Source organism: Tamandua tetradactyla, chromosome 21 (assembly GCF_023851605.1).
Source record: "Tamandua tetradactyla isolate mTamTet1 chromosome 21, mTamTet1.pri, whole genome shotgun sequence".
Taxonomy (NCBI): domain Eukaryota; kingdom Metazoa; phylum Chordata; class Mammalia; order Pilosa; family Myrmecophagidae; genus Tamandua; species Tamandua tetradactyla.
Genome location: NC_135347.1, coordinates 55,706,968 through 55,729,859, shown reverse-complemented (window position 1 = coordinate 55,729,859; position 22,892 = coordinate 55,706,968). Strand labels below are relative to the sequence as shown.

At 43.2% G+C, this 22,892-nt stretch overlaps 1 protein-coding gene and 1 long non-coding RNA gene across 5 annotated transcripts in view; one reads left to right on the top strand and one right to left on the bottom strand.

Annotated features, from left to right (window-relative positions):
- Positions 1-22,892, top strand: part of IQGAP2 (IQ motif containing GTPase activating protein 2) — a 312,092-nt gene that overhangs the window by 142,386 nt on the left and 146,814 nt on the right. For 3 of the 4 annotated variants that reach the window (XM_077139395.1, XM_077139392.1, XM_077139393.1), the window contains exon 3: positions 20,630-20,786. In XM_077139395.1, the coding sequence (XP_076995510.1) occupies positions 20,630-20,786 (157 nt within the window). Of the gene's footprint in view, positions 1-6,802; positions 6,874-20,629; positions 20,787-22,892 lie in introns of those variants that run through there. The other variant, XM_077139394.1, reaches the window with a different exon arrangement.
- LOC143665683 (uncharacterized) lies at positions 5,847-6,760 on the bottom strand. Its single transcript, XR_013167172.1, has 2 exons — positions 6,656-6,760; positions 5,847-6,088 (listed from the first exon to the last, which is right to left on the bottom strand). It is a non-coding gene; the product is annotated as an uncharacterized LOC143665683 (long non-coding RNA).

The following is a 22,892-nucleotide window of genomic DNA, read 5'->3' as shown; positions in this document are numbered from 1 at the left end:
AAGCTTCTGCAATAACAGCTCTTATAGGAGCCCCCACCACCTGTAAGGGCTGTTCTTGCCTGGTACGTAGTAGGTGTTATAGAGACGCTGATTTACCTGGTACACAGCCTAGAGGAAGGGGTGAGTTTGAGTCCGGGAAGCGTGCTGCTTCTCTGCCTGCACAGAGGGGTCGGCAGGACTGCTGGCTAGAGCTGGCCCCTCTGTGCATGCCTGGAAGGGCTCCCCAGCTGGCCCCTGCCTGCCTCAGGCTAGAGTCCAGTCCTGCTGATGATTTTAGCCACACACCACGTACTTACGGTGAGTTTATAATTCACGCATATTCAGCCCTGTTAAGAGGGACTGATTTCTTGAGGAGTCTCACTCACTCACTTCGTCGAGGGCAGTAACATGAAATGGCTTTATTTTTCTCCAGGCCACAAAACTTCATCAGTGGTGGAGCCAACTTCTAAGACCTAGGGGATGGTGGCTGGGGGATGCTTGTTCTTGAACTGGTTGCTAAGAAAGCAGGCATGTAAAAAAACTCACCTCCATTTAACTCCCTTCTCTGTACATATCCCTGTTTTACGTTTATGCTGCTGCTTTTCATGTATTTTTAAATGACAAGCATAAAATTATTTAAATATTGTGACTTCCTCATCTTTTTTTCCTAAGTAAGCTCTACTTTTCAGGAAAGTACAGCACTGTTCCCCTGCACACTCACAGCCAACCTTCACCCCTCTGCGAACATACTCACTGAGCGGGTTTTCCCTTTACTTTGAAATTCTGTAAAAGTCGTAGGTGTGTGTCATTTGGCCTGCAGAGTTTTATAATATTTAATTGGTTGCAAATATTTAAAAATCAGGAGAGCTAATAAAAATCTGCACTTCCCACTTCTGAAGAAATCTTGAAGGCAGGACAGCAGTGGCCCAAAACTCCCCCAGGCCCAGAGGGCTGGAGACGCTGCAGCCCCCACCCAGCCGGCTCCTTAACAGGCCCTGCTTCCCCGGGCAGGCGTCTGTCTGCAGGCCATGCCGGGTAGAGTTGATTTTCTAAGGCCAAAGTAAGTCTGGACTTGATCCAGTTCATGTAAATAACTGAGGTGATTAGATGTGACTAATATCCTGCTCTCCCCAGCTACTTAATACCTCCACTGACGGTCGCTCCTGATAAAATCTGAAATCCCTTTATTATCCATCCTTGCATACCTCAAGTTCCTGGGGGGAGAGATCTAGCTAGCAGATTGACCCCTGCTGGTTAAAAGCAGCTGTGGGTTTGCCTGTGTCCTCTTACCTGGAGCAATCTGAAATCACACTTTGTTTGCATCTTGCAGGCACACGAGCCTTTCTTCTCGCTTTGCCGTGGACTGACCTGGTGGCTCTTCAGTTTGTTGTCACCTAGTTCTAAGTTTCTGCTTGTTGTTCTTGTCTGCCAGTGACCCTAAGGAGAAGAGCTAGCTTTCTATTTCTGTGTGTGTGTGTGTGCGCACATATGTGCGCACACCCACCCATCATTTAGTAGTCAGAGCGTGTGCTAGTTGGAAAATGCAGTTCACGGTCTGTAGATATTTAGATTGTTAAGATGATAACTGGTTGGCTTCAGACCGTGTGTCTTGCAGACAGTCAGTCCTGGCAGGGGCTGGGTGAGGCTGCCGCACGCCCGTGCCACGGAGGCCTTGGCACACACACTGCTGCACACTCGTGCCACAGAGGCCTTGGCGCACACACTGCCACACACTCGTGCGTGAGGCCTCGGCGCACACACTGCTGCACACTCGTGCCACAGAGGCCTTGGCGCACACACTGCCACACACTCGTGCGCGGAGGCCTCGGCACACACACTGCCGCACACTCGTGCGCGGAGGCCTCGGCGCGCACACTGCCGCACACTCGTGCGTGAGGCCTCGGCACGCACACTGCCGCACACTCGTGCGTGAGGCCTCGGCACACACACTTCCGCACACTCGTGTGCGGAGGCCTCGGCACACACACTGCCGCACACTCGTGCGCGGAGGCCTCGGCGCACACACTGCCGCACACTCGTGCGTGAGGCTTCGGCACACACACTGTCGCGCACTCGTGCGCGGAGGCCTCGGCGCACACACTGCTGCACACTCGTGCGCGGAGGCCTTGGCGCGCACACTGCCGCACACTCGTGCGTGAGGCCTCGGCACACACACTGCCGCACACTCGTGCGCGGAGGTCTCGGCGCACACACTTCCGCACACTCGCGTGGAGGCGTCGGGAAACCCGCGCGGGCCCCGGGACAGCCTCTCCGGATGCGTGGCTGCGCAGAGCTGCCTCTGCTGTTTCCCGAAACCGAAGCACTCCGGAGGGTAGCGCAGGTCGGTTGTGGCCAGATCATGTTCCCTAAAACCTTGGGGTGACGCCCCCTGTGTGGTCGCGAGGGCTCGGCTGTAGGCGAAGCATCTGCGTGATCCCCAGCATGTACCCCGCGGTGAGGGGTGCGGAGCCGGGGGTGGGGCCCAGTCGGGACCCCAGGGCCCAGCCCCGCCTCCGCGCGGCCTGTCTTCCCGCGGGCGGGTTTGCCTCTGAAGCCCCCTGGGTGCTTCGTCCAGGAATCCACCCTGGGCGCCGTCGGAAGGGTTTGCGCTGCCGGTCACAGGGGAAACCGCGTGTCTGAGTTGTGCGCGCCTCCCGTGTCCTAGCCCATCTCTTTCCGCGTCCATCACGCTTCCTGGCTGGCTGCTTTTCACATCTGGATGGCGTATACAGCTTTCAAGTTTGAATTTTGATTTTCTTACTGCATAGAAGTGTATTCTCTGGCTGCTTCTTAGCCCTCCGCACTCAAAGCTGCCCTTGTCTTTTCTTCCCCCCCAGGGTGGGGAGGCGGCTGCGTTTCGCTTTCTCTTAGACTCGCTCTGCCCCTCCCAGCCCCGAGGCTCCCCGCGGGAGGTTTTCTCTATTTCTGGTGTCTCTTTGAATACAGAAAACGATGGTGAAAGTGTTGGATGGGTGGCATGGCCCCTAGCGATCTGCCTGGGAAGGGCCGCCTTCCGCGTGGGGATGCACCGAGCCCAGGGAGCCCATCCCTGGAGCCCCCCGTGTGGTGTCTGGGCGGTACGGGCCCCCCTTCCTTCCTGCCCCGCCGCCCCCAGCCCAGACCACACAGCGGACTGCGAAGGAAAGGACCCTGTACTGCCAACATAGCTGCTTCTCTGCGTGCTGGGACTCTGCAGCCCCCAGGCTCTCCTCCTTTCCTGCAGTCAGGGCTCCCAGGCACTGTGTCCCTCCCCCGGCCGAGGCGCGTCAGTTCCCCGAGGCAGGGGCACTTGACAGCAACCCACTGCCCACTTTGGTTAGGGAAGATTCCTGGGTGACTGAACTTTATTAACCTACTTTAAAACTCACGAAGAACAGCTGAACCCAGTAGCGAATGCTGCCACCTTGTGAGCTGCTTTTTGGTTGAGCTGAGTAAAAAGGATATGGCAAAACTAAGGGAAAGCAAGGTATAGCTTAGAGAGGAACTGACTGGGTTTTTCCTAGTGCTGATATAATTGGAACGTTTTCCTTCTTAAGCTTGTTTCATAGTATTATGTATGCAGCATGCATGGTTGCTCAGTTGCTTTTAAGTTTTTATTCAGTCAAGTGTTCTCATGGTACCAAATTCACAAGGTCCGAAAGGTACTCAGTGAAAACTAAGTCTCCCCACCCGGTCTGCTTCACCACAGGCAAGCACTCTTGCCAGTTTTTTTTGTAATCTGCCTAGGACAGTTTCTGAATAGTTATATGAGTACGCACACACACACACACACACACATAGTTTTTGTTCGCCCCCCCCACTATTGGTAATGTGATTAAATGTTTCTTGGTAATGATGATTTTCTTCAGTTTTTAAAAAAAAATTTTTTATTTTTTTATCCTGTCAATTTTTAAAAATTTTTTTTAATTTAAAAAAACTGCAAGAAAAAAATACGTTCTTAATATATGCTCATTCCATTCTACATATATAATCAGTAATTCACAATATCATCACATAGTTGCATATTCATCATTATGATCATTTCTTAGAACATTTGTATCAGTTTAGAAAAAGAAATAAAAAGACAACAGAAAAATAAATCGAAAACAGAAAAAAAAATTTACATACCATGCCCCTTACCCCTCCCTTTCATTGATCACTAGCATTTCAAACTAAATTTGTTTTAACATTTGTTCCCCCTATTATTTATTTTTATTCCATATGTTCTCATCTGTTGACAAGGTAGATAAAAGGAGCATCAGACTCGAGTTTTTCACAATCACACAGTCACATTGTGAAAGTTATATCATTATTCAATCATCATCAAGAAACATGGCTACTGGAACACAGCTCTACATTTTCAGGCAGTTCCCTCCAGCCTCTCCATTACATCTTGAACAACAAGGTGATATCTACTTAATGCGTAAAAATAATCTCCAGGATAACCTCTCGCCTCTGTTTGGAATCTCTCAGCCATTGACAGTTTGTCTCATTTCACTCTTCCCCCTTTTGGTCGAGAAGGTTTTCTCAATCCCTTGATTCTGCAGTTTTTTGATCTTCCTTTAAACAGAAGCAAAATTAGAATCTGGGGACCAAAAAAAGTAGCTGCTTAAAGCAACTACTGTTTGGGAGCTTGGGAAGGTCTTGAAGAAGGAATTTCTGACTGTGTGAAATTGCCCCACTTCACCTTAAAATCTTAAACCCGTACCTGGCTCTCCCAGAGGGCCTCAGAGCAGAGGCCGAGCTCACCCCTTGCCTTAGGTCAGGGCACAGCCTCCTCTCCCTGGTCAGCTCACCAGTGACTTGGTTGTCATGTTGCATTTTATCTGCATAAAAAGCAGTAGTTTTGTAAGTATCCTTGCAACCCACCTTCTCTTGTGTGTAAATGTTTAGTTTATGCAGATGAGCTGGGTACCACATTCTCTTCCTCAGTTTGTTTTTACCAGGCTCTCAGAGTTCCATCCACGTTGCTAGGTGTGCTGTTGCTAGGTTTAAGTCTGGTTTGTTGCTATGTATCTTTTAGAGCAGAACCGAGCTTTTGAGGACAGTTGAAGCAATTGTAGTAACTGTTACCTCAGTTGTTCTTTTATCTCAATTTTTGTTTCTCACAGATATTTCAAGACCAGTTTAGGAAAACTGTCCCAGAATTCTACCACCTTAAATACCTCGACTCTTCTAACTTTTTCAAATGTGGACACCCCTGACATAATTATTAAAAACTAATAAAGAACATGCACTTTTGCTTCATCGTTTATTTTATTTGCATAATTATTACCACATTTACCATGTCAGCTTTCCCCCACTTTGCTGGGCGGTCATGATTTTTGATGGCTGTTTAGTGTTTCATCTCTATCATGTGCCATAACTTCATAATCCCTGTTGCTGAACTAGGTTGCTTATTTTTTAATCACTGTGATTAACATCCTCATGCATATAGACAGGCTCTTGCTGTTTCTCTTCTACATTATTTCCTTAGAATAAAGGGTGATAGAGTCAGAGAAACTCCTCCATGGTTTATGATACATGTCACCACTTTCTGCTTCTTGCTCAGTGTCTGTTTTCCATTTAAAGCAGCCCCGTTTTATTGTAAATTCATTATTGTAAAGCTGTTACCATAGGAATTAATCTGTCAGTAACTGTGGCCACTGGGACAGTAAGAACTCCAGGTTTTCTGTGTTCAGAGCGAGTGGCAAAGAGGACCATCTGCCACCTGTATTGTGCCTCCTTCCTATTCAGCCATCCCACCCACTCTAGAGCAACGTTTGTTTAATCATCATTCCTTCTGCCCGTGTGGCCTGGATGGTCAGTGGCCAGTTGGCCGCAGCCCCTGCCTTCTGTGCTGGGGAGCGCGTGAACTGTGAACTGAAAATATGGACACAACAGAAGAATGGCACTTGGGATGCTTTTCCTATTTGTTCCTCGTGCATTTCCACTGGAGAGATATTGAAAAGTGGCTTGCCCACATCGTGAGGAGGAGGCAGGAGGGGCGGGTGGGAGGCGGTTTTGAGAGCATATGTTGCATTCTTTTCATTCTCCCCTTGGTGACAGTGATTGATGGCATCCAGTGAGTTCCTCTTTGTCACTTCCGTGGTCCAGCTGGTAATGGGAGGGTGGGGGAGGTCTAAAAGGACTGGGCAAGAAATGTAGCTAGATGAGGAAAGGGCTCACTAAAGTGGCATTACTCACAGTTACCTTAAACAATTTAATTTTTACAGAATATAAATATAAGACTTACAGAAAAGTAATGCTGAAAATACAGAGCTCCCTTACACCCAGCTCACAAACATTATTTTCCCTGTTAGCACATTGTATTAGGATCGTATCTTTTTTACAATTGTTCAATTGATGAAGCAATACTGTAATTATACTTTAACTACATTAGGGTTTACTCTTTGTGTTGTACCATCCTATGGGTATTTCTTTTTAGAATTTGTATTCTAGTAACGTATTAAACATATTTCCAACCTTAGATTTCCCCTTTTAACACCATTCAAATATAGAATTCAGTGTTTAATTGTGTTTAATTATGTTCACAATTACAGTCAACTTTTCAATGGTGTCTTCTCCTGCTTTTCTATCACTATTACTTACTGAATGCTGCTCTCTTTCTACCTTTTAGACCCTAGAGGAATTGTCTTCAAGTCTCCCCCTCATTCCCTACCTCCAAGAAAGGGTTAAATTTGTATGCAAAAGATACCTGTAGTTAAGTTTGGGAAGGAAGGAAAACCATACTGGATACAGCTCTTGCCAATTATGTTTCTTACATTTTGAGATAGGCCTGGCTTTAGCTATGACATTCTCTTGGTGTTCTAGAATGTTCATTGTTTAATAATTCCATATTGAATATTTCGTTGGGGTGTAGGAAAGGGCAGTAAAAAGGAGATTTGAGACAAGGAAGGTGTTGTGGCAAATCAGGTAAGTTTGTATTATTAAACTTGCTGCTTTTATTTTCGTGCCTTAGTTGGGTCAAAGAAGTGTTTAAAACTGCAAGAACTGTGATTACTTTGTGGTCAGATCCTGTGCACAGTGCAGGCAGAAAGTCTTAAATTGTTATCTAGAGCAGGGTTTCTGCAGAAGCCTCAGATGGGCACTGGCGTGTCAGGAAGCTGCTGCCCGTTCCTTTCGGTTCTCTCTTCTTGACTTTTCCTCTGCACACAGCTCAGGTGGCCTTGCAAAATGCAAGGTGTTTTGCACTGCAGATGGACGTTATAGCCCAGTCTTATCTGTAGCAAATTCTAGAAAAACCAGATTGTCAGAGTCTCAGTATTGAGCTCCATACGCCAAGGCACTTTGGTCGGCTGGTTTGCCCCCTGCTGTAAGCCCCAGCAGTCTGCCCCTAGGACTTTGGGTCTAACCTGCTCACATAAGTGGGGCCAGGTCACTTAGTGTGTAGGAGAGGAAGACAGTATATCTGCTAGATCCTTTTGAGCAGTAGGCTTTAAGCAGATGCTCAGCTGCCTACCTCCTTTTTGTTTCTTTTTGTGATCAGTTGTTTCTTGGGTGCCTCTTGTATGGTGGGTACTTTTTCCCCCTAAGTCACTTCACCTATGGTATTTGTTTAATTATCATGGTATCTCTGATAGGTGTCTGGTGGTCTACCCAATTTTCTGAAAGCAGAGAAATTGAGGCCCAGGGAGATATGTTGCAAGCCAAGATAATCACAATTGATAAGTTGTGGTACCAAATTTGAAGCCAGGTTTTCAGGGATCCAAAGTCTTGGGCAGAGCTGCACCCAACACAGAAAAAGTGACAGTGGCCTCTTCAGCTAGTCCCAAGGAACATGTCCCACTTTGTCTTGTGTTAAATGGCTTTGGCTTGTGTTAAAGTGCATGTACACCTTGCTTTAGGAAAGCATAGACTGTGGAGGTTTGGACAGGTTTATTTTAGTTTTAGAGAAGGCTTCATTATGAGGTTCTGTTTAGGAAGTGATCATTCCTAGGAAATGAGCTTAAGCTTGTTTACAGAATTTCCTTAAAAGATTTGTCACAGCAGAGTGGAGTGCAGCGGAGATGTGTACTCTGGAGTTGACAACCTGGATTTAAATCACATCGTAGGTTTTTATTCTTTTCCCTTCTCTGTTGAAGGAAGTGCTCTCCAGCTCACAGGGTGCTAGGAGAGAGCGCTCATTTAAGTGCCAGGCCCGCGCCTGCTGCATCCCAGGCCACGTACTAAGCAAGCCTGGGCTGCGGGAGTTTGTGGGGGATGTCATCGGTGTGAGGGGGAGGGGACCTCATTATGCTGGAAACCTGGCTCTCATTATCATATAAAAATATTGATATAGCCCCTACTAAAAACGGTTTAAATCTTTGCCTTTGTATAAAACAAGAATGCGTGTGTGGGTGGGACGGGGGGATGGGAGTTGAGGTAGATTTGCTAAGGGCATGTAGAGGCCATGATGAGAGGAAAGCCTGTTAGACACAGTGAGATGCTGGCACAGTACTGGTTTAGGGATACTGCTGAAGGACAGATGGGAACACTGAATGATGGTGGCGGCTGGGTAGGGGGTGGTCCAGGGATACAGCAGTGAACACTGAAAGCTACACTAGCTACCCCCCAGCATCTGCTGTGTGCCCAGCACTGCTCTGAGATTTTCCTTCCATTAATTCACAACAGCTCTCTGAGGCAGTGCTGTTGTTATACCCTTTCACAGAATGGAAAACTGAGGCACAGACAGCTCATGTCATTTACCCACAGACACAGCCAGGAAGCAGCAGAGCTTAGGTTCAGTCTCAGGCAATCCAACTCCAAAATTTATGCTTTTTACTACTGCTATATGTCTTTCAAGACAGGTAAGGCCCTTGGTCTTATGGGGTTTCAAACCTAAGTAGGAGACCCAGTCAAACAAATAATAAATCTACAGGTTATGTAAATGCAGTGAAGAGAGCTAAAATTGGATGGAGGGGTTTGGAGGCAGATGGGGGCAGAAGCCTCAATGAAAAGAAGTGGACCTGGAATAGCTGGGGGTAAGATCAGCAAGCGTGGAGATGGTGAGCAGGCACTGAGCTGGGAGGCTTGGGTGGAGCGGTGAGTGTGGAGGGAGCTGGGTAGGAGATGCACCCAGAGCTGTGAAGAGGTCAGATCACACAGGGCTTTGTTGGACAATGTTAGGGGTTCATCTTATGTTGTGAAAGTAGTGGGCTGCTGCTGGAGAACAGTAAGCAGTAGAAGACATGTCTGATTTATACTTTAAAAGCATGACTTTTACTGCTGTGCAAACAATGGCATCCAGATACCATTTGGGAGATCTTTGCAGGAGTCCAGGTGAAAGCCTGTTGGCTCAGATTAGCGAGGTCATGGGGAGTGGGGAGGAGGGATCAGATCTGAGGTATGTTTTCAAAGTGTTTGCTGGTGCATTCGATGTAATGGGTAGGAGAAAGAGAAAAATTAAGAGTAATGAGCCAGGGTGTGAACAGGCGGGGGGGAATGTGTGTGTACGTGCACATGCAAGCGTGGATGGGCCAGGTACAGTGGGGCATGGGGAGGTTGGAGATCAGGAGTTTAGTTTTAGACATCCTGCATTTGAGATGCCCACAGCGCTCACACGGAGGTGAGAAGAGGCAGGCAGATGTCTAAGCCTGAAGCCGGAGGAAGCAGTCAGGGCAGAAAAGCCACCAGCACTTTCCAGAGGGGGTTACAACCAGGGGGCTGTTAGCCAAGGAAGCCCGGAGGGATGAGTTCCTTAATTCATGGCTTAGTTTTCTCACCTGTAAAATAAATATGAGAATGATGGTTTATAAGGTCCCTTCCTGTGAATATGTCTTTCTTGGTGGTTTAGGGTAGAAACAAACAACATTCATTATAACCACTTCCTTGCAAGTAAGTGTAACTTTTTTTTCCTCGTATTTGCTAGGTTTATGTCACTGATTTGTTAATTGTTCTTTAATGACAATTCTAGGATCACTTACCAAGTCTTAGAGCAATACTGTTGATGTGGTTAGAGGTACATGAGAAGACATGCATACTGAAACACACTTAACATTTCCATAAGAGGAAATCCTCTGGGTTAGATGTCTCAACAAATTTATGCAAGTAAAAAATAATTGTGTTTTCTTTTGCCTTCTATTTCCATTTCATTGTTTTAATTACTAGAATACTAATGTTTTTATTCCCAACTTGAAGTAGTTGTCTGTTCTGATCATAAAAGTAAACGATGCACATATTTTTTATTAAAAAAAAGAAAGGTAACATACAAAGACATAACAAAGGAAGTTGTCATTTATGGTCCTACTATTTGGAGAAAATAATTGCTTACAATTGATGAGTAACTTTTTTGAAAAATTGTATGTATATATTTTTTTTAAATTACATCATAATATACAGTGTTTTTTTTTTACTTTTTTATTGTATAATATAACATATATAAAAAGCAAAGAGTAAAAAGCAATAGATTTTAAAGCACTCCTCAACAAGGAATTACAGAACAGATTATATGTAGTGTTTTAATGACATTTTTAAAAATTAGCAAAATATTATGTATGTATGTCTTTGTTGATAAGTGGAGCCCTGTAGAGCATGGAATCCTGCTTTGAAAGATTGACCACAGTGGCGTCTCACGTTTGATTGCCATGTTCCAGGCTTTTCCACTCCTGTCCTTGTCACCCTGATTCAGGCTGATCCGTGGTGGGCCTGGGCATTTGCTTTAATCTGGGGTCCTTGGGGCAATCCTGTTCCCAGAAGTGAAATATCACCGCATGTCTCCATGGGGTCAGGGTCACTCTCAACCCATGCCCAGCCTTACCTCTGATGCCACAAACTCGTCAGTGTGAATGTAATGTGTGTACTGCATTCTGAAGGCAATAGGGAGCCATGGAGGTTTACAGCAGGGTGGTCTGACGAGGCAGTCGTCTGAGGAGTGAGAGAATGGAAGTGAGTAGGTGCAAAGCTTCTACAACAGTTCAGATGATGATTTGCCCAGCTGCAGCTGGAGTAGAGGCAGTGCTCATGGAGAGGAGGAAGTAGAGGAGGGAGAATTCAGGGGTAGGATGGGATCTCATCACTCTGCTTTGCATTGTAGGTTCTGTCCATATAGAAGCTTCACCCTGCCTGTGAAATTGTAAGCTCCTATACACTGAAGAGATGATCCCTCTCTGATTTTTTTTTCAGAGGATTTTATTTTAAAACTGACTGTTCTAGTTTGCTAGCTGCCTAAATGCAATATACCAGAAATGGAATGGTTTTTTAAAAGGGAAATTTAAGAAGTTGCTAGTTTACAGTTAAAATAAGGCCAAGAAAATGTCCCAATTGCAAGCTATGGAAATGTCCAATCTAAGGCATCCAGGGAAAGATACCTTGGTTCAAGAAGGCCAATAAAGTTCAGGGTTTCTTGCTCAAGTGAGAAGGCACATGGTGAACACAGTCACAGTTTCTCTCTCAGCTGGAAGGGCACATGGCAAGCAAGGCGTCATCTGTTAGCTTTCTCTCCTCACTTCCTTTTATGAAGCTCCCTGGGAGGCGTTTTCCTTCTTCATCTCCAAAGCGCTGGCTGGTGGACTCTCTGCTTCGTGGTGCTGCAGCATTCTCTGCTCTCTCTGAATCTCTCATTCTCCAAAATGTTTCTTCTTTTATAGGACTCCAGTAAACCAATCAAGACCCACCCAAATGGATATGAGTGTCCCCTAATCCAGCTTAACAACCACTCTTGATTGGGTTACATCTCAAGGGAGATGATCTAATTACATACAGTATTGATAGGGACTATTCTGCCTTTACGAAATGGGATTTTGATTAAAACATGGCTTTTCAAGGGTACGTACATCTTTTAAAACCAGCACACTAATCAACCCTTGTGTGGGATAAAACACTTGAGTCATTGAGGATCCAAGTTATGATGTGAATTCTTTGCAACGATATTGTTATCATCACTTTAATTATGGCTGCAAACAGCTTTGTAATATTAACTCATTTCTTAACACTGTCTTAAATTTCATTATTTTAAAAGGGGATTTAAAGTTTTACCTTTAAAAAAAAATCTTGGGCCACGGTGGCACAGCAGGCAGGAATTCTTGCCTGCCATGCCAGAGGACCCAGGTTCGATTCCCGGTGCCTGCCCATGTTAAAAAAAAAAAAAAATCTTGATTTCATGAAAAAAGAAGAATTGCAGCTAATACCTGACTGATTTTCAAAGCAAGATACTATTATTGAGCTCAGAGGGCAGAACCTCCTTTCTCAGAGCTTTTGATAAGAGGAAAGAGGCAGATTCAACTGTTCTGACCCCTTTTACATCCCCCCAGCACCTCAAACTGTGCTTTGTAACTACTAGTCACTCCACCTGTTTGATAGCTGAATAAAGTGAATTCTTGGAGATTTTTGGCAGATACATATGCATTAGGAAAAATATAAAGGTAGATATATTTTGTGCATGTGCAGAATACAGCAAATACACATCTTCATATTCCTAAATACTTGACACCGGCTTTTTTAAAAATTGGATTTGAATACTTTGAGGCAGGACATCTGTTTCATTTGAGCACATCTTTCACACTTCTTTCTGATTTCCTGTCAGATCATGAAAACTATTTGAGTTCTCAGCCCTTCTGAGAGTGTTCTGTATGAACTGTCTGTATGAAGAGAAGTGTTTGCACACACTGGGGAGAAGGTTGTATAGCTGGGAAGTACGTGAGCGCTACCCACACGTGTGCTGTGTGCTGTAGCAGGCATAGAGCATTGTTGGATTCCAGGGCGGGCAATGTCTGACCCCTTTGATTCTCACCCTGGACCTCTGGATACCAAAGATTCTCATGCTGTGTGCTTTTTTCTGTTTAAATATTTCTTTTTATCATCTTACTTTTAATCCCCACTTAACTATCCTGTGTATACTTAGCTTTTTTGTTTTTCTAGTTTAAAATTATTATTTTAAAAAAAAAGTTTAAATCCAAGTGTCATTTAAGCACTACTAAATGTTGTTTAAGTTTGCTAATGCTGCCAGAATGGAATATACCAGAAATGGGTTGGCTTTTATAAAGGGGGTTTATTAAGTTACAAGTTTACAATTCTAAGGCCATAAAAATGTCCAAACTAAGGTATCCAGAGAGAGATACCATGACTCAGGAAAGGCTGATGGTGTCTGGCACACCTCTGTCAGCTGGGAGGGCACTTGTCCAGTGTTCACTGGTCTTTGGCTTCTGGTTTCAAACAGGTTCCCTGGGGGCATTTTCTTTCCTCATCTCCAAATGTCTCTGTCTGTGTCAGCTCTGAAGCTTTTTCCAAAATGGTTCCCTCTTAAAGGACTCCAGTGAGTGGATTAAGATGCAGCTTGAATGGGTGGAGACATTTCTTCATGGAAAAAAACTTACTCAAAAGGGTCTACCTAGACTCTATGGCTCCCCATACAAGATTGGATTAGGAAAAGAATATGGCTTTTCTGGCATACGTAACAGTTTCAAACCCACACAAATATTCAACACTTGAACTCCAGTCGTCTTAAAATATAAGCCCCCAAATTATAGTCTTGTACGTATTCAGTATTGTCTATCCTTTCCTGTGTTAAAGTCAAATTGAAGCAGGGAGTGCAAGGGTAGATTGCGGTAGAATTCTCATCTGTCTTGCAGGAGACCTGGATTTGATTCCCAGCCTGTGGGAATCACAGAATGAAATGTGACCCCCGCCACACAGCATACCAAAAAAAAAAAACTAAATCAAATGTCGAAGCTTAGGATCAGACTTTTGCTTACTGTGCACAGTAAAATAAACACAACCCAATGTATTGTACTTCCGTTTTTATTTTATAGGTACATCTTTTTATGCAATGTCTTGCCTATCTAGAAACTTTAACACATGGAAGTATCTTTTTTGTGTTGCCAACCCAGCCATCTCTCCAGGCATGTTGTAATATCAGCACAATACATCTCAGGTGGATGCTTAACTGGGCCCAGAGAAATGAAAGTCCACCAACACTTGGTTGGTCCCCAGAGTTAAGAAGAGTTATCAGTATATTTGAGTAACAGTGTATATTTAATTCTGTGAAATCGTTTTCAGAAATTAATTAGACCTATTACAAAGTGAGCTACAATGCTTGCAGGCATTCTCACATCCATCAGTGGCTCAGACGCTTCCTCTTAATTCTGTTTTATCCTTATCCCATGTGTAAGGGAGTGAAGCAGAAGGGTGGCTAATGCATTAAGTATTTTTCTCTAAGAAATAACTCACATGCAAAGATTCTTTGAAAGATTGTGGGGAGGTGGTTCTTTTTTTAGAGAAAAGAACAAACGAATGAGTGATTTCTGGGTGCCAGCACTCTGCTAGGTGTTGTGCCGATACTGTTTCATTTAGTCCTCAAAGCCACTTTGAACTAGCCAGTGTCCTAAAATAAGTGAGACTCTGAGACCTTATGTTTAATGAGCTGAGGGACTTGGCCTGACTCATTACTTGGAACAGTGACCAGAAAGTACTAAATGCTCAATAAATATTAATTGTCTTAATTAGTCTGTCAGTGTTACATATTTGTAAATAGAATAGGTTGGATTCAAACTTGGGGACATGCTAAGAACTGTAATTAGTGCTTGCTACACTCTTACTGTATGTCAGCTACAGGGCTAGACATTTTACCCAATTTCTCATTATTCTTTCTAACAATCCTCCAAGAGTAGATACTGTAAATAGTCTCAGTTTACAGAGAAGTCTGCAGTAAATGTTCTGAGACTAGGATTTGTACCCAGAAAGTGTAACATATAATTTTAATCACCAAATCCCTATGCTTTAGTAGTTGTCTTGTCATTTTATTATATAAGATGCTACCAAGCTTTCTGGGAAAAAGGGATTTTGTGGTCAAAATTTTAGTAAACATTGGGTGAAAAGAAATTAAGCTTGGTTCCTTACTTCAGTAATTATCTGAGCTTTCAGGATGCTAATGCAACATTTGACTCATGAAGGAAGATATATAATGCAATATTTTCCAAACTTATTTGTTCATAAAATACTTTTGATTCCCTGGGACACAGCTGGCATCTTACCACACCAGTATTCTGAGGCCCTCAGTGTAGGGAGTCCTTGCTGAACTCAGCGGATTCTGCAATACCATCTACCTCCTAAAGAGGAGAGTAAGTCCTTTGAAGTCTTCGTTCTGTTCTTGTTAGGTTTTGGAGTTATGGACTGATCTTTCCATGTTACTGTGCATTTGTGTTGTGGGTCCTGTGGATACTCGCTCAGCTGTGCAGTACGCTTTCCGCATCCGGGCCTCAGAGGTGATAAAGCTGGCAGCCTTGTATCAGCCTCAAGCAAATAAAAAGAGTTAACAGGAGAACGTAGTTCTTCTGACTTTTTTTTTTTTTTTTACTTCTTATTAGCACAGAAGGTAAAGAGTGACCAATTACACTATATGTAAAAACAAAAATACATCATAATGCTATTTCACAAAATTTTATGGAGAAAAATTGACTTCTGTTACTTGAAAGTTCATGGAACAGAACATTGCATTAAAACAGTGTTTCTGCAGAGAAAGCACGTTATTTTATTCTTGACCAGCAGCTCTACTTTTGGTACATTGGTTCCATAGAACATTGTGTGATAGATAGTTGGCAGTTTCCTGAATAACAGCTCAGATGGCAAATACCTCAGCGGAACAGCTTTCAAATGTTCTTCAAGGCACAGAGTAACAAGGTATAACAACTGAGGTTATGTTTTGGTTTTGCTTTTTGTCCCTGACAAGACAAAATGCCATTATTTTCCTTTTGGGGCTTAACTTAAAATGGAAAAAAATTCACCTTTCTCTCTGTTCCTCCTTCTCCCAGCTGCCCTGCCCTTCCCTTTTCTTCTTTCCCTCTTTCTTGGATCAGACCTTGTACATTTACATGCGGAGCCATTTATGGAAACCACCTTTACTTTAAAAAAGGTTTGCTAGACTTCTTGAATGATAGAAAAGGGAATTCTTTTTGCTTCCATATTATTTTTTCTGAATAAGTGATACAAATTTTCCCTGAAAAGAAAAGAGAAAATAAGCTTAATTATTGATAGGAAACTAGTCTCTATCCTGGAAAGGAAGATGGGGTTCTCTAGCAAACATTAAGATGCTCATAAGAAATAATTCCAACTTTTCTTTGGGATGAAACACTCAAAAATTGGTATGGTAGGTCAATAAGAGTAATCAATACAGGAAACAGGTAAGAAGCAAAAAGTGCAACAGTGGCTGAAGGGATGGAAGAGAATTCTGGTATTCATCATGTAGCTTTACTTGAGGACAGGCTCTTAATGACATAGGAATGATTTTATGTATACATACTTTATGTACTATCTGTATCTTTAAAAGACAACAAAACCAAATCAGAGTCATATAGATCATTAGAATAAAGAGTCCAGAAAGCTCTTACTATCAGTTGATTTTCAACAAGAGTGCCAGAACAATTAAATGGGGGAAGGAATAGCCTTTTCAAAAACAAATGGTGGGGCAGTGTGACGGTGGCTCAGTGGCAGAGTTCTCGTCTGCCTTTCAGGAGATCCAGGTTGGATTCCAGCGCCTGCCAGGTGCTGGGACAATTGGATATCCACATGTAAAAAAAATTAAATTGGGTCCCTATTTTGCTCCATATGCCAAAAAAAAAGGTGGGGGGGATACAGAACCTAATGTTAGAGCTAAAACTATAAAACCCTTAAAAGGCAATATAGATGTAAATCTCTGTGACCTCTTTAGCTGATGGTTTCTTAGATATGACACCAAAATTATAAGCAACAACAACAAAAAAATAAATGGAACTTCATCAAAATTTAAAACCTCTGTGGTTAAAAAGACACTGTTATAAGATTGATAAACTTTTAGCTAGATTGACAAAGAGGATACAAATAACAAAAACTCAGAAATGTATTCTTTTTCTGAATTAATGCAAATGTTCTGAGAAATGATTATGATGATGAATATACAATTACGTGATGATTTTGTGAGTTATTGATAATATAACAAGAATGGAATGATCATATGGTAAGAATGTGTTTGTATGTGGTTATGGTTCATAAAAAAATGATTATGGTGAAGAATCCACAACTGTGTCATGGTATTGTGAGCCACTGATTGTATACCATGCATGGACTGTATGTTTGTGAAGATTTGTCAATAAAAATATTCTTTAAAAAAACCAGAAATGTAACAGGGGATGATACTGCCAACCCTGCTGAAATAAAAAGGACTATAAAAGGATACTATAAGCATTTATACTCCAGTAACCTAAATGAAATGGACAGATTCTTAGAAATACACAAACTATATCTGCACTCATTCAAGAAGAAATATCTCAGCAAGCTAGTTATTAATCAAGAGATTGAATTAGTGAACAAAAACCTCTCAACAAAGAAAGGCCCAGGACCAGATGGCCTCACAGGGTATTCTACCAAGGATTCCAAGAAAGCTTAACTGAAATTCTGTTCAAACTCTTCTAAAACATTGAAGAGGAGGGAACCCTTCCTAACCCATCCTGTGAGGCCAACATTAACCCCATACCAAAGCCAGATAAAGATACCACAAGAAGGCTACAGACTAATATTTCCTATAGAATATAGATGCAAAAATCCTCACCAAAATACCAGCAAACCAAATTCAACAGCAAATTAAAAGAATCAGACACCATGATCTAGTGGGATTTGTCCCTGGTTTTCAAGGGTAGTTCAACATAAGAAAATCAGTTAATGCAGTATACCATATTAACAGAATGAAGGGAAAAAAGAGATCAGTTTGCAGAAAAGGCATTTGATAAAATAGAGTACCCCTTCTTGATCAAAATACTTAAAAAGCTAGGAATAGAGGGAAACATCCTCAGCATCATTAAGGCATATATGGAAAGCCCCCAGGTAGCATCTTCATGGTGAAAGGCTGAAAGCTTTCTGATCAGAAACAAGACAAGGATGCACGCTGTCACCATCGTTATTAGTCAGCATTGCACTGGAATTTCTTGCCTGAGTAATCAGCAAAGAACCAAATGATCCAAATTGGAAAGAAGTAAAACTTTCCCTCTTTGCAGATGACATGATCCTACATTAAGAAAATCCTGAAAAATCCACCTCAAAGCTAGAGGTTAACAAATTCAGCAAAGTGGAGTAAGATCAGCATCCCGAAGCCAGTGTGTTTCTATATACAAGCAGTAAACATTCAGAAAAAGAATCAAGGAAAAAATTCCAGTAGCAACTAAAAAAGTGAAATATCCAGGAATAAATCTAACCAAGGGTATACCCTGCACACTTTTCTTTTAATTACAGATTGCATAGAGCATCTTTTCATCCCTTCACTTTCAATCTATTTGTTTCCTTGTGTCTAAGATGAGTTTCTTATAAGTAGCATATAGCATAAATCTAAAATATCATACTTCAAGGTTGTTTTTGGTTTAGCGTCCTGCCCCTTGCTACCAGTTGTCAGCTGACTGCCACATCTCTCACTCACACGCCCCAGTTACTAGATAGGTGTGAAGCATTTATATGTTATTGTACGACAATTTCTTAAAAAAAAAAAAAAACTCAAATTATTTGAAAGCAAGTTTTGTTTTAATGTGAAATAACTGAATGTCCTAACTTCCAGTTTACCTAAATGAAAAACTTGGGTCTAGTGCAGTGGCTCCAATCTTGGCTAGATTAAAAAGAAAAAAATAAATAAATATATATACACACACACACACACACACACACATACACACACGCAAAAAACTAGCATTGTTTCCTTAGTCAGGTAGAAGTCATGGCAGATAAGGAAAATGACTTAGTCCAACTTGAAGAAACATTATTGATGGAAACATTGGCAGTACATATTGAGGCTGTATTCCCAGATAAGACTGTGCCAGTTTGGGCAAACGTGGCAAGAGTGGAAACCCTGGCCCAATTGCCATGTATGGCTCCAGTGGAGCTATTGGTAACCCATCTTACCTTCAGGGATGCAACAGGGAACAGGAACCATGGTACTCTTGACTTCAGTTTATTTGAAGCAAGTCTCCTATACACTGAATAGCCCTTGCTTACCTTGTGCATTATATGTGAAAAACCAAGTTTCTGACCATCTCATTTTACCTCTTCCTCTTTGCAAAGCCATTATTCTTCCGATTTGACCTACCCCTAGGACATCGGCACTGGAAAGAACCTTATCATCCCACCCTTCCCACCTCTCTCTTTACAGGGAAGACAGGGCCAGAGAAGGCAGGGGTCTTGCCTGGGACCAGCACTGTCACAAGTCCTGGAGCACTGAGCTCTGTGCACACCATTCCCCACCCTTTGGCTGATAACACTTCCCTTTTCCTTCACCCCCTTTTCTAAGCTGTCACCAAGTCCTGTTACCATTTCCTTGAGATGCCTCTTGGATTCCTTCCCTCTCTGTTTCTTCTTAATCCAGGCCCTTAGCACCACACTGCCAGTGCTCTGGGCAAGCTTCTCATGCTCTCTCTTCCTTTGCAAATACTACATTTTTCCAGGCCAAGTCCAGGTCCCACCAACATTTCAATGCTTTCCCTGATTACTCCACTGATAACCAGTCATCTTCCTCTAATCTCAGACGTCCTTAGTGTGACATATAGAGTTGGACATGACAGCTGCTCCTGTGTGGTTTTCTGGATTGTCCTTAGAACTGTGTTGCCTTCTCAACTGTACTTAATGACCTTTGAAGGCAGGGCCTATGTTTATACTTTTCTCATCTATTCCGTGTTTCGAGGTACCTAATAAGTGGTCAGTAGATAGTCTCTGCTTGTTTAGGGACTGGTTGAGCTTTTAAAATGTGTAAGCCAGAGTTAGAAGCAGTTCAGAGGTTTTTCAGTGTTCCCAGTTGTTGATATTGAAGAGCAGTGGGCTGTTGTCTTCCTGATGTCCCTGGGGTCAGCGCTGTATGTTAGGACCCCCTGGGCATCGGCTGGGCAGGTATGGTGCTCATGCTGATGGTTTATGACTTGGTTTTGAATCGGCTATGGGTGGCGGGACTGGGGGCTTCCCCCGCTGAGACCCTGGACTGCTGGGTCTTGCGGTAGGTGATGATTCCTCAAGAATGAACAGCAATAGTATTTTCCTCTAAATCCGAGCAGATTCTGGTCGCTGCAGTGCGAAATGTGAGCCGTCCTGCCTCTCCTCTGTGTGTCTTTGAGCCAGTTGTGGCCTTGGTGCCCTCTAACAATACCGGCACAGGCGCCTAAGATTTAATCTCATCTTTTTCTAAAACCAGTTTTATATGTACTGCATCTTCCCCCAAGATAAGCATGTTCTAACAAGGTCCTGGCATTGGAAAAAGATGTGTATGCTCTTAAAGAAGACTGAACTTCTTTGCTTTCTGAACTTCTGGTGCCTCTTTTCCATGGCTCATTTCTTCTTCCCTGACGGTGGTTTCTGGGCTCGGGCAGCTGTGGTCTCTGCAGTACCCTGCACTGTGCTGCCCCCAGGTGCATCCCCTGTGGGAACCGCCTCTGCTTGAGCGTTCATAAACTTAGCAGTTTTTTTCTTTGATGCCAGCAGAACTAATTCCACCCAGACAAAACAGTTTGGGCTTTTCAGACTAGAGTCAGACAAGGAGGACGCCGACAAGCCCCAAGGTGGCAGGCAAATTCGGGCCTCTGGGCAGCTCATGTTCTGAAGCCCAATCCCACCCAGAAGGGCCCATCTTCCCACTGATGACGACAAAAGATATTTCAAATATTAAGCCCCCTGTTACCGCCTCTAGCACCCGGAGAAGTAGCATTTCTCTTCATGTCGCCCAGTTGGAGCCACCTGACATTTCTGTGAATCCTTTCAGGTGGATGGAAGTCTGCTTAGTGGAAGAACTGCCGCCGACCACCGAGCTGGAGGAGGGGCTCCGGAACGGGGTCTACCTGGCCAAGCTAGCCAAGTTCTTTGCCCCTGCGTTGGTGTCTGAGAAGAAGATCTACGATGTGGAGCAGACGCGGTACAAGGTAACTGAAGTCTAGTCGGTTTGGGCTTCCAGCTGAAGCTGAAGTTTGGTATTTCTTTCCCTTTCCCTTTTTAGTGCTTCTGCTTGGACTTTGCCAGGAGTGGGGACATCCTGGGTGTTTGGAACTTGTTACTAAGCGTTCCTGAAGCAGCAGCTCTGAAAGGGGAAGGGTCTCCATTTCCGGGCTGAGCTGAGGTCTGACCTGGTGGCTTCCCTGGCAACCGCCCCCCCATCACATTGTTCCTTCATGGGGTCTGTTTGTGGCTCCCTATCAGTGCCCGTAAATGTAAAACTGGGGGCATTCCGTACCCCTCTTTTTCACCACAGTTAATTACTTTCCATGTTCTCATCAAGGAATGAAGCATCCAGCTGGGACTTGAACTTGTGGCTCCCGAAAGTTAGAGCCAGTGAGTAGTGATGTAGAAGAATCAAGAATTCCTTTCCACTTGGTGTTTAAAACCAAATAAGACTAACCTCTCTGTATGCAACCAGTTTCCAAAATTGTTTCACGGTTAATTTGGGAAGGACCAGAAAATAAAAAACTCTCAAAGCCTTTTTAGGGAGGAAAGACAAACAGAAAAACTAGCATATTTAAATTTGAAAGGAGCCCCAAGAAGGAAGGGACAAAATCAAGATAAGTACTAATCTTATATTAATAAAAAATATCCTGTTCTTTTACAAATGTATATTGAAGTGCTTACAGATAAAAATGAAATTGGTTCGAAATAATGTTGACTGGAGGCTAGATGATATAAGACTGCCCATGAGTACATAATTATTGATATTGGGTGGCAGGTGCGTGGGAATTCACTAGACTATTCTATTTATTTATTTTTATTTATTTATTTATTTTTGCATGGGCAGGCACTGGGACTCGAACCTGGGTCTCTGGCGTGGCAGGCAAGAACTCTGTCTGCTGAGCCACCATGGCCCGCCCTCTATTTACTTTTTAATCTTTGAAATTTTCCATTAAAAAATGAAAGAGGAAAATATAAACATCAACCTAAAAGATCCCCAAATCTAATGAGATTTGTTACCAAAAGGAAATTTTTTTTCGAAAGGAAAGTCTAAAATAATGTATTGTTCCATCCTGGAATATGCCATCTCTTGTCGGCTAACAGCCAAGGTTTCTAAAGCTTTTTCAAAACTCAATTCCTTATTTTCTTAATATATTGTATTTAGTCTTTTATATCAACATCTTTTATCTGCAGGTTTTCAAATATCCTCAAAGGTTATTTCTCTTACCATTGCAGGGGCAACATTGAGTATAGTTGAAAATGGGATGAGTTCTTATTTCTTGCATTATTCACATACCCCTCAGTTGTACTTTCAAAAGAATTTATTTTAGAGGTTTGCTGAGTTCATATCAACTGTTTGAGCCATCATTAAGCCTAGAGTAGACAAGATCAGTTGACGAATCTCTTTTGAGTCTGTCTTCACAGTTTATTCATAAAAGTAACAGAGCCTAAGGCTTCTGCCTTGAATCATGTTGTATATAAAGTGTCTATATCTGTTTAAGTCACACTGAGTTGATTAAATCATGTTTCACCCTAATGTTTTAGTTGGTAATAGCTTTTCACAAGACTTTAAAGAAACATTGATCCAACCAGCCACAATTTAGCTTTTTGGGGTTTTTTTTGAGAAACATTTTTGAAAATTCAGAAAAGCACAGAAAAAAGAAATCTGGTCGCCACATTTCCCAAAATAACTTCACGTTTGTCCAGACTCCAGCCGTGGTCCTTGCCTCTCGTTGCCTCTCTTGTGGATATACTCAGAGCCAAGTCTTTCAGCGCTAGTGCAGTGGAGCCTTGGCGGCAGTATTAGGTGAGACAGCCTGGCCTGGCTCCTGCCGGCCCTGTAAAGACAACTGGGGGGGTTGAGTTCTGGCTTTGTGAGCGGCGAGACTCAGCCTGGAAAGGCAGACCCTCCTCGCAGGAGTGCTTTTAGTAGCTGCCGCGGCTAGTTCTTCTCTCCTCCTGGCATGCCCTGCACTGTGAATGGAGGTGTCTCCTTCCAGTTCAGCTGCGGTCTCCCTCGGGGCAGCCTTTTCCTCTTGGCATCAGACAGCCTATTTAAGTGAGTCTACTCTTTAGGATAAGAAAGGGAA